General features: G+C 42.1%; 1 protein-coding gene across 5 annotated transcripts in view; it reads right to left on the minus strand.

Annotated features, from left to right (window-relative positions):
• Positions 1-12410, minus strand: part of GTF2E2 (general transcription factor IIE subunit 2) — a 98259-nt gene that overhangs the window by 8509 nt on the left and 77340 nt on the right. For 3 of the 5 annotated variants that reach the window (XR_009598674.1, XR_009598673.1, XM_015104588.4), the window contains exon 7: positions 1113-1228. Coding sequence is in view for 3 of the 5 variants with exons in the window: in XM_015104588.4 (XP_014960074.1) it covers positions 1113-1228 (116 nt within the window). In the remaining 2 variants the exon portion in view is untranslated. Of the gene's footprint in view, positions 1-1112; positions 1229-7887; positions 12356-12410 lie in introns of those variants that run through there. The other 2 variants (XM_012105860.5, XM_012105861.5) reach the window with 2 other exon arrangements.

The following is a 12410-nucleotide window of genomic DNA, read 5'->3' on the forward strand; positions in this document are numbered from 1 at the left end:
CCCAATCCACAGCACATCCCCAACCACAAACACCAACCAGCAGTTTCCGTTACAGTGAAGCATGTGTACTTCCATCCACCTGGAAAGAACGGGCTGGCACAACTTACCAGAACTACGCTAGGCACTAAGTGAGTGAAAAGAGAGACAGTACAGCTCTTTTGTTTTTCATCTCTGTTATCAGGTTTAAAAAATTTTATCCACCATTAATTACCCATAAAACAAAAACCTGAACCAAATACAACAAAGTATAGAGACATAGCAAAATTGGGGAGTGAATGGGCACAGAAAGAGTTGTTAGGTAGTATTCTCTTTACTACATCACATGATTTAAAAAAAAAAAATCAACAAACTAAGCAATGATAGGAAACCATGAAGTGCTTCAATCACACTAATTCTTAGAGATCACTGACAATAAATTTTCCCTTTAAAGGAGTCCTAAACTTCACCGAATAAAACACACACACACACAAAAAGTCACAAAGAAAACAAACTACAAGGCATGATGGTGGCCAGGGAAAGGAGGGTGTTAGTGAAATATCCCTCATTCTGGCTTTGTCTCTGGACTGCAGAGAGCCGGTTAGCTGGTACGAGGCAATTCACAAATCTTCATCCAACTACAAATCCTTCCAAATGAGCGGATCTGGGGTTATCAAGACAGTAAAATCTGGTTCCTAAAGGATCTGAGAGTCATCAAGGACAACTGAGTGTGATCAGCACTAAGGCAAAGTCAGGCACCAGCAAGAAGCAGGTCAGGGGATGAAGATCATGAAGGCCAGGGGGATGGAGCAGGCTCCCGGCAGAAACCAGGAGGACATCACAGGCATGCACGGCTGCAGCCAGAGCAGGCACTGCCAGGACAGGGGTGGGGCAAGGGGAGAAGCCTGAACGGGGGCGGGGTAAGGGGAGAAGCACTCCCCTTACCTGGGAGTGGCACCTGAGAGCAAGGAGTACACCAGACGTGACCTGAAAGCATCTGACCAAGGTCAGAGGGGTAGGACACGGAGAAAAAACTGGAAGGAAGAACCAGCTACCTGCTCTTCCGAGAGCTGCACAGTAAGCAGGCTAACAGTTCAAAGGGCATAGCGTTACATTCTCTCCTAGAGACGACATACCACTTTCTTTGGTCCGGAGTCCTGCATGGAAGAAATACCCTGTCGCTTCAGATACTCTTCAATTTTCTCCTCGTCCATTGAATCCACGGTGACACTCCTCCACAGTTTCTGAAACTCTGCGCCAACAAGAAGTAGTTACCATACAATAGCTGTTTATAAACTGTAACATCTTGGTGATCAAAATCAGGCTTCCACATTATCTCCTCTGATCTGCGTTAGCACATCTGAGATTTCATTATAAAACTGAAGGAAGACAGGAACATTCAGATGCTGGACACTGAGCAGCAGAAGGGCCTGGGAACACGAGCTGCATCCCTAGGCCAGATCAGCACTGCTCTATTTTTAGAGTCTATAAATGAAGGGCCATGTGACTGAGGCCTCCCCACTTTCCTGGGAAGACAGGCAGTTGACACTCTCCTTTTATCCCCAAAATCAGTTCTCTCCACTGAAATAGTTCAAATTCCTGCTCATCTCCCACGAGCCCAGTACATCCCACTTCCTTTCCTACAGGAGAAAAGAAACACACAGGGAGATGAGGAACCAAAGTTTTATATGAGTGAGGAGTTATAACAGCCTATTTGCAAAAGAGCCTTCTGAAATCTGAAATAAACCGGGGATGGGTGACTAAGAGGTCATTAAAGTGAAAGGAAGGAGGCTGAGGCAGTAACACTGCTCTCATGCCTGCAAAACAGGATAAAAACCTTCCTACACCTTGTTCTCAGAGTCCCTTGACCCCTTTGCCACTAAACTATTTTTGCAAACAAAAGGGATCACAATTGGGATGTGTCCAGAATGAAACTCATGTGCACCTTACATTCTGTCCCTAAAGACAGGCCCCTTTCCAAGTGGCACCAGTGGTAAAGGACCCGCCTGCAGATGCAGGTTCAGTTCAGTCACTCAGTCGTGTCCGACTCTTTGTGACCCCAGGAATCGCAGCACGCCAGGCCTCCCTGTCCATCACCTTCTCCCGGAGTTCACTCAGACTCACGTCCATCGAGTCCGTGATGCCATCCAGCCATCTCATCCTCTTTTGTCCCCTTCTCCTCCTGCCCCCAATCCCTCCCAGCATCAGAGTCTTTTCCAATGAGTCAACTCTTCGCATGAGGTGGCCAAAGTACTGGAGCTTCAGCTTTAGCATCATTCCTTCCAAAGAAGTCCCAGGGTTGATCTCCTTCAGAATGGACTGGTTGGATCTCCTTGCAGTCCAAGGGACTTCCAAGAGTCTTCTCCAACACCACAGTTCAAAAGCATCAATTCTTACGCGCTCGGCCTTCTTCACAGTCCAACTCTCACATCCATACATGACTACTGGAAAAACCATAGCCTTGACTAGATGGACCTTAGTCAGCAAAGTAATGTCTCTGCTTTTGAATATGCTATCTAGGTTGGTCATAACTTTTCTTCCAAGGAGTAAGCGTCTTTTAATTTCATGGCTGCAGTCACCATCAGCAGTGATTTTGGAGCCCCCCAAAATAAACTCTGACACTGTTTCCACTGTTTCCCCATCTATTTCCCATGAAGTGATGGGACCGGATGCCATGATCTTCATTTTCTGAATGTTAAGCTTTAAGCCAACTTTTTTGCTCTGCTCTTTCACTTTCATCAGGAGACTTTTTACTTCCTCTTTCCTTTCTGCCATAAGGGTGGTGTCATCTGCATATCTGAGGTTATTGATATTTCTCCCAGCAATCTTGATTCCAGCTTGTGTTTCTTCCAGTCCAGTGTTTCTCATGATGTACTCTGCATATTAAGTTAAATAAGCAGGGTGACAATATACAGCCTTGACATACTCCTTTTCCTATTTGGAACCAGTCTGTTGTTCCATGTCCAGCTCTAACTGTTGCTTCCTGACCTGCATACAGATTTCTCAAGAGGCAGGTCAGGTGGTCTGGTATTCCCGTCTCTTTCAGAATTTTCCACAGTTTCTTGTGATCCACACAGTCAAAGGCTTTGGCATAGCCAATAAAGCAGAAATAGATGTTTTTCTGGAACTCTCTTGCTTTTTCCATGATCCAGCAGATGTTGGCAATTTGATCTCTGGTTTCTCTTCCTTTTCTAAAACCAGCTTGAACATCAGGGAGTTCACGGTTCACGTATTGCTGAAGCCTGGCTTGGAGAATTTTGAGCATTACTTTACCAGCATGTGAGATGAGTGCAACTGTGCAGTAGTTTGAGCATTCTTTGGCATTGCCTTTCTTTGGGATTAGAATGAAAACGGACCTTTTCCAGTCCTGTGGCCACTGCTGAGTTTTCCAAATTTGCTGGCATACTGAGTGCAGCACTTTCACAGCATCATCTTTCAGGATTTGAAACAGCTCAACTGGAATTCCATCACCTCCACTAGCTTTGTTCGTAGTGATGCTTTCTAAGGCCCACTTGACTTCACATTCCAGGATGTCTGGCTCTAGATGAGCGATCACATCATCATGATTATCTGGGTCGTGAAGATCTTTTTTGTACAGTTCTTCCGTGTATTCTTGCCACCTCTTCTTATCTTCTGCTTCTGTTAGGTCCAGACCATTTCTGTCCTTTATCGAGCCCATCTTTGCATGAAATGTTCCCTTGGTATCTCTAATTTTCTTGAAGAGATCTCTAGTCTTTTCCATTCTGTTGTTTTCCTCGATTTCTTTGCAATGATCGCTGAAGAAGGCTTTCTTATCTCTCCTTGCTATTCTTTTGGAACTCTGCATTCAGATGCTTGTATCTTTCCTTTTCTCCTTTGCTTTTAGCCTCTCTTCTTTTCACAGCTATTTGTAAGGCCTCCCCAGTCAGACATTTTGCTTTTTTGCATTTCTTTTCCATGGAGATGCTCTTGATCCCTGTCTCCTGTACAATGTCACAAACCTCATTCCATAGTTTATCAGGCACTCTATCTATCAGATCTAGGCCCTTAAATCTATTTCTCACTTCCACTGTATAATCATAAGGGATTTGATTTAGGTCATACCTGAATGGTCTAGCGGTTTCCCCTACTTTCTTCAATTTGAGTCTGCATTTGGTAATAAGGAGCTCATGATCTGAGCCACAGTCAGCTCCTGGTCTTGTTTCTGTTGACTGTATAGAGCTTCTCCATCTTTGGCTGCAAAGAATATAATCAATCTGATTTCGGTGTTGACCATCTGGTGATGTCCATGTGTAGAGTCTTCTCTTGTGTTGTTGGAAGAGGGTATTTGCTATGACCAGTGCATTTTCTTGGCAAAACTCTATTAGTCTTTGCCCTGCTTCATTCCGCATTCCAAGGCCAAATTTGCCTGTTACTCCACGTGTTTCTTGACTTCCTACTTTTGCATTCCAGTCCCCTATAATGAAAAGGACATCTTTTGGGGGGGTATTAGTTCTAAAAGGTCTTGTAGGTCGTCATAAAACCGCTCAACTTCAGTTTCTTCAGCGTTACCGGTTGGGGCACAGACTTGGATAACTGTGATATTGAATGGTTTGCCTTGGAGACGAACAGAGATCATTCTATCATTTTTGAGATTGCATCCAAGTACTGCATTGCAGACTCTCTTGTTGACACATGATGGCTACTCCATTTCTTCTGAGGGATTCCTGCCCACAGTAGTAGACATAATGGTCATCTGAGTTAAATTCACCCATTCCAGTCCATTTTAGTTCGCTGATTCCTAGAATGTCGACGTTCACCCTTGCCATCTCTTGTTTGACCACTTCCAATTTGCCTTAATTCATGGACCTGACATTCCAGGTTCCTATGCAATACTGCTCTTTACAGCATCAGATCTTACTTCTATCACCAGTCACATCCACAACTGGGTATTGTTTTGCTTTGACTCCATCCCTTCCTTCTTTCTGGAGTTATTTCTCCACTGAACTCTAGTAGCATATTGGGCAGCTAATGACCTGGGGAGTTCCTCTTTTGGTATCCTGTCATTTTGCCTTTTCATACTGTTCATGGGGTTCTCAAGGCAAGGATACTGAAGTGGCTTGCCATTCCCTTCTCCAGTGGACCACGTTCTGTCAGAATTCTCCACGATGACCCGCCCGTCTTGGGTTGCCCCGCCGGCATGGCTTGGTTTCATTGAGTTAGACAAAGCTGTGGTCCTAGTGTGATTAGATTGACTAGTTTTCTGTGAGTATGGTTTCAGTGTGTCTGCCCTCTGATGCCCTCTTGCAACACCTACCATCTTACTTGGGTTTCTCTTACCTTGGGCGTGGGGTATCTCTTCACGGCTGCTCCAGCAAAGCACAGCCGCTGCTCCTTACCTTGAACAAGGGGTATCTCCTTACTGCCGCCCTTCCTAACCTTCAACGTGGGATAGCTCCTCTAAGCCCTCCTGTTCCTGCGCAGCCATCTCTCCTCGAGCTATCCCGCGTCCAAGGCCAGTGGCGGCCGGGAGGAGACACCCCGCGTCCGACATCAAGGGCGGCCGGGAGAAGCCACCTCGCACCTGAGGCCAGGGGCGGTGACCCTGAGGAGGCACCCTGAGCCTGAGGCCAGGGCCTGTGGCCAGGAGGAGCAGATGCAGGAGGAACAGGAAACTCAGGTTCAATCCCTGAGTCGGGAAGATCCTCTGGAGAAGGAAATGACAACCTACTCCAGCACCCTTGTCTAGGAAATCCCATGGATAGAGCCTGGCAGGCTACAGTCCATAGGGTCACAAAGAGTTGGACACAACTGAGCATACAAGTAACAAAGACAGACTCAGAAAGCCTGGTTTCACTTCATCATTAAACTACTTGCCAACACACATCATCTACTTGCCAACGCACAGAAAGTTTATGATGGACAATCAGAAGATGAATGTACTCTGAAGGACCAAAAAAAAAAAGGAAAGTTCCCCGGGTGCCCTGAGGTGAGCCTTCTGCTCAGATCAGGACACATCCCCCCCCAATTCCCTCACCCCTGCCACAGGATCTGGAGGCCTAATCCAGGCAGCGCCAGCGCCAGCGCCGCCCCACCTGTCACTATCGCTGCAGAGCCCTCAACCTTCAGGTAGACCGTGGGTACAGCCCATTCACAAGCTGTAAATAAAATCAGCACACAATACCGCTGGAGCAGACTGTTCTCTTTCCTGTCTCAATACAAACTACATGAAGCAAACGATGCCCTAATAGCTGGGGTGCCACTGATATTTAAGAAACCTGTCTTGAAAAAACTTTGGTTGATGACCAAATGCAAAAATGACAGTCTACTACAAAGAATTCAACTTAGGCACAAAATGTTTTGGGGTTTTTCCTGTTTTTTTTTTTTAATATTTATTTGGTCGCACTAGGTCTTGGTCGTGGCACTCGGGATCTTTAGTTGCAGCATGCACACCCTTAGTTGCAGCCGGTGGGGTCTAGTTCTCTGATCAGGGATCGAACCTGGACCCCTGCATTAGGAGCACAGAGTCTTAGCCACTGGACCACCTGGGAAGTCCCCAATCTGAGCACAAAGTTATTTCAATACAAAACATCTCTAAATAAAAATATTCTACATTTCTATAGATACATTAGGGACTCATTCTCTTATACTCCCTGAACTTCCATCTGCAGAGATTCCAGAAACCACTTAACAGGTGGCAATTATTTGTTTGCATGACTTTCTCAGCCTCTTGAAGCTCCTTGGGAGGGGGATTCTATTTCATAAGTTTTCCACTATGGTTGGTGCTAACCTTATTTATTAGCACATCCTCAACAATCTGACCACTGAAAGTATGAAATGCTATTGTCTGGGGATCAGAGAGTATCTGTTTTCCTTTTACATTTTTTAAACCTCAGTTGCATCATTAGGATACCCAATTCCAGTACGTGCTTTGACCCCGTTTTTCCTAATGTTAACACTATATAACCTTAACAAAACTATTTAAACTAATACAAACCTATTAACTAAGCCAGAGATCTTATTCTCCCATCCAGCTTTAGCAGCAACATCCCCACCCTGGCCCAGGATCCCACCATGTTTAGCTGCTGTGTCCTTGCTCCAGGCTCTAAGTACACGACCAGTCTCTCTGCTCATCTCTCAGGACCGTGACACGTTAGAGGAGCTCGGATAGTTATTTTATAAAATGCCCTTCAATGTGGGGTTGTCTGACATTGCCTCATGATGAAACTGAGGTTCTACCTTCTGGGCAAGAACATCACAGAGACGATACCGTGCCCTTCTCAGGGCCTAATAACATCAAGGGTCCGTGATGTCCACACGTCTTTTTACTGGGGCTATTAGACTGATTGCTGGTTAAGGTGGTGTCTTATCAGATTTTTCCACCATGAAGCTACTGTTTGTCCCTCTGTAATTAATAAGCATCCCCTGGAGAGATCCACTAAGACTATGCAAACTTACTTCTTCTCTGCATACTTTAGCTCACTAATTTCAGCATCCATCAATGCCTCTTGCCAACTACAAGTGTTAATTGTGGGTTTGGCTAAAGGCACGTTATTTTCATCATTCCTTTCATACATATGGATTAGAATTCCACTCTAAGGGAGGAGACTATTCTCGATCCAATCTATTTAATTAACTTAGATGGATTTATGGATATTTTACTTCACTTCAATGGATTATAATCCATTACTATCAGTTACTTTGCTCTTCAACTATCCTGGCTTTGGATATTGAGTCCCTCTAAATTGTTCCTGTGTCTTTTTGATTTGTCCCTTTTTTGTTACTTGTTTTGGGTTTTTTTTGAGCACTTGCTCAATTTCTGATACCAAAGCATGTTTCAAGCTCAGCTTGCATTTCCACAAACTTGGAATCAAAAAGTCCTGACTCCTTTTACTGGAGAACAGTACTGTAAAACCAAGATCGAGGCAACCTATTTTCTTTTTCTAGCAATCATTTTTCTTTTTTTGAAAACAGCAAATAATTAGAGGACATCACATTTAAAAACAAATGATTTGTTTCAGATTATTTCCAAGTATCATGGAAGTCAGTCAAGTTCTAAAATATACAGGTAAGTAAAATAGGAACTGTTTTAAAACTTGCTGTATTTTAACAGAAAAGAAGAAAACAGGCTAGAATTCAGAACTCAGATTTGACCGTTTCAATGGAAGGGAACCCTGTCCTAACTTGAAGCTAAGATTGAAAACTGTATAACAGTATGCCAGGAAGGAAAGAAAATAAGCAAATTATTTAATAAGGCTTTGCTTAAATTCCCAAATAACTCTTTGGCTGCACCCAAAGCTTTCCTGTGACATACGATAGCAGGAGAATAGAGTATGGAGCAACATGGCCTGCATGCGGAACCCAATGAACCCTTTTGACTATGTCCTCAGAAGGTAAAGAATCTGCCTGCAATGTAGGAGACCTGGGTTCGATCCCTTGGTCAGGAAGATCCCCTGGAGAAAGAAATGGCAACCCACTCCAGTATTCCTGCTTGGAGATTCCATGAACAGAGGAGCCTGATGGGCTACAGTCTATGGAATCACAAAGAGTACGACTAACACGCGCACACACACACGAAAGAGGTTACCTCTTTGCTTCAGTTTTCTGATTTGTAAAACTGGGATGATAATATGTATTTCACAGAGTTGTGGCAATTAAATGGGTTTATATAAAGCACCGAGTTTAATGCCCACAAAGGAAAAAGCACTATCTGTATCTCTCAGTTACCATTATCATCTGACGTTGATCATTTATTTCTGAGTGCTACTGCCTTTAAGGAAAGAATGACACATCTGAGCTCCACCCACGTTGGTGGGCATGTCAGCTCTTTGTTCCCTTTTATTTCAAAGTTGTATTCCACTGTAAGGATGTACCACACTTGGGAGCAACAAAGGGACAAGTTAAAGGGCACTTGAGTTTCCAGATTTTGGAGGAAATGAATAAAATTGATATGCACATGGATTTTGAGCAAAACTGGGTAAAAACCTGAGTGGGATGAACGGGTCATGCAATTATACATATCATAATGCAAAAATAAAAACAACACTGGACACACATCTCACACTATATGCAAAAATTAATTCAAAATGATAAAATCTAAATGTTAAGAGCTAAAACAGTAACTCCCTGAAGAAAAAGCAGGAGTAAATCTTTGTGTTGTTGGATTAGGAAATGGTTTTTTAGATAGGACATCAAAAACACAAGCAACAAAAGACAAATAAAATGTACCTCATCAAAATAAAAAACTTTTGTATCACAAACAATATAAGAAAGTAAAGAGACAATACACAGAATGGAAGGAATTATTCACAAAGTATAAATTTGCTAAGAGACTTGCATCCAGAATAAAGAACTCTTTAAAATTCTGTAATTTAAAAAAGTTTAAAATGGACAAAGAACTTAAACAGACATTTTCCAAAAGACAATATACAAGAATTGATGCTTTTGAACTGTGGTGTTGGAGAAGACTCTCGAGAGTCCCTTGGACTGCAAGGAGATCCAACCAGTCCATTCTAAAGAAGATCGGTCCTGGGTGTTCATTGGAAGGACTGATGCTAAAGCTGAAACTCCAATACTTTGGCCACCTCATGAGAAGAGCTGACTCATTGGAAAAGACCCTGATGCTGGGAGGGGCTGGGGGCAGGAGGAGAAGGGGACAACAGAAGATGAGATGGCTGGATGGCATCACCAACTCGATGGACATGAGTCTGAGTGAACTCTGGGAGTTGGTGATGGACAGGGAGGCCTGGCGTGCTGCGATTCCTGGGGTCGCAAAGAGTCAGACACAACTGAGTGCCTGAGCTGATAACTGAATCACTTTGTTGTACACCTGAAACTAACACTGTAAATGAAGTATACTCCAATACAAATTTAAATAAATTTAATAAAAAATAAAGTATATAACTGGCCATTGAGCACATGAAAAGATGATCTTTAGAAAAATGTACATCAAAACCACAATAAAATTCCATTTTGCTAAATGGTATCTTAAATAGCTAAACTCAGTGTTGGCAAGGATATGGAGAAACTGGAACCCTCGTGCACTGCCAATGGGAATGTAAAATGAGGCAGCCACTTTGCAAAACAGTATGGCAACTGATCAAAAAGTTAGCTGTCGGAATTACCACATGTTCCAGCAATTCCACTCCTATACTTAAAGGAAAAATTATGGCCACACAAAAACTTGTACATGAATGTTCACAGTAGCACTAATCACAATAGCCATAAAGTAGAAACAACTCAAATGTCCATCAACTTGTGAATGCATGAATAAAGTGTTATATCCAAATGTAATGTTCTTTCTTTTGCAGTGTTGTTTTTTTTGGTAATGTTCTTTTTAATGTAAGCATTTAATGCTCTATTTCACTTTAAGCACTGCTGCAGCCGCATCCCATGAATTTTGATATGTTGTGCTTTCACTTTCATTTAATTCAACATACTTTTTTTTTTTTAACTTCCCCTGTGATTTCCTCCTTGAACCATGAGTTATTTAAAAGTGTTATTTGCTCTCCAAATATTTTGGAGAGTTTCCAAATATAGCTGATTTCTAGTTTGATTCCATTATGACCCAAGCACATCCTTTGTTTGCTTTCAACTCTTTTAAATTCCTTTAAGGTTCTTCGGTAGAATACCATCTGTCTTGGTGAGTACTCCAAGTACACTGGAAAACATATATACTCTATTGTTGGGTCATCTTGTTTTATAATAAATATCAATTAGGCAAGTTGGTTAATAAAGTTAAGACTTTTATATACTTATTTTCCATCTATTTGTTCAACAGCTGAGAGGAATGCTATGAACTTTAATCTTAATGATGAGTTTATCTATTTCTCCTTTCACTTGTGTCTATTTTTAATTCATGCACTTTAAACATTTTTATGATTCCACTTTATTTCTATTATTTTTCTTTATTGAGATAAGTATAATTGACATAATATTGCATTAGTTTCAGATATGTAACATAATGATTTGATATATATATAGTGAAAAGATTACCACAGGAAGTTTAGTTAACATAACTTTTTTCCTCTAATGAGAACTTTTAAGATCTGTTCTCTTAGCTTTCAAATGTACAACATGGTATTGTTAACTATAGCTACTTTTTAAAAAAAATGGTTTTAGTGGTTATCCTAGGGTTTACAATACACACCTTGAGTTAACCAGAACCTGACTTCAATTAAATTATCCCAGATCACATATGAAAATGTAAAACAGCACACCCTTCCTGACCTGCGGTGACCGTCAAGAACTTCACTTTTACATATGCTCGAAACACAAATTTATCTCTTAATAGTCTGCTTCATAAGTTAGCTATCTTTCAGAGTGATCAAAAATTTTTAATAAGACACATGTGAATTTTAAAATTGGATTTTCATTTATTCCAGCTTTAGCACATTTTCCTATATATATCCAAGTTTCTGTCTAGTATCATACCCTTCTGCCCGAGGACTTCTGGCAATGCAAGTCTGATATCAAGGAATTCTCTCAGTTTCTATGATACTGAGAGAATATTCCTCTGAGACAGGACTTTGATTTTTAAAGATTACTTTTACTGCAGATGGAATTCTGGGTTGAAAACTTTTTTCCCTTTTAGCACTTCAAACATGTCACAACACTGTGCTTTGGTTTGCATAAGGTCAAATGACAAGTGTTCTCTAATTCTTTTCTCCTTTGTAATGAGCTTTTGCCTCTGCTTCAGGTATTTTCTCTTCACCATCAGTTGTCAGCATTTTGAATGTGATATGCATAGATGTTTTTCTGTCATTTGTTTCTATTGGGAGGGCTTATCTTGCCTCCTGTTCTCTGAGCTTCCTGGACTTTTGTTTTGGTGCCTATCTTTAATTTGGGGGTGGGGGTATCCCTTGTAGTTCAGCTGATTAAGAACCCACCTGCAATGCAGGAGACTTCGGTACCATTCCTGGGTTGGGAAGATCTGCTGGAGAAGGGATAGGCTACGCACTCCAGTATTCTTGGGCTTCCCTGCTGGCTCATCTGGTAAAGAATCTGCCTGAAACGCGGGAGACCTGGGTTCAATCCCTGGGTTGGGAAGATCTCTTGGAGAAGGGAACTGGCTACCCACTCTAGTGTTCTGGCCTGGAGAAGGCCATGGACTATATATCCATGGAGTCGCAAAGAGTCAGACACAACTGAGTGAATTTCACTTTCATCTTTAATTTTAGAAAATACTTGGCCATTATTTCTTCTTCCCCATTCTCTTTCTCTTATGAGATTTTAATTATACATTCAGACCATTGATGTTATCTCACAGTTAATGGAGACTCTGCTGTATTTCTTCCCATTTGTCTCTGTGCATTTCACTTTAATTTCTACTGGCCCATCTTGCAGTTTGGGCTCTCCCCGGGCCTCAGTGGTAAAGAATCCACCTGCAATGCATGAGCCGCAGGAAACATGAGTTCGATCCCTGTGTAGGAAACAGCAACCTTTGAGGAGGATATAGCAACCCACTCCAGTATCTT

This window comes from Ovis aries, chromosome 26 (assembly GCF_016772045.2).
Source record: "Ovis aries strain OAR_USU_Benz2616 breed Rambouillet chromosome 26, ARS-UI_Ramb_v3.0, whole genome shotgun sequence".
NCBI classification, from domain to species: Eukaryota; Metazoa; Chordata; class Mammalia; order Artiodactyla; family Bovidae; genus Ovis; species Ovis aries.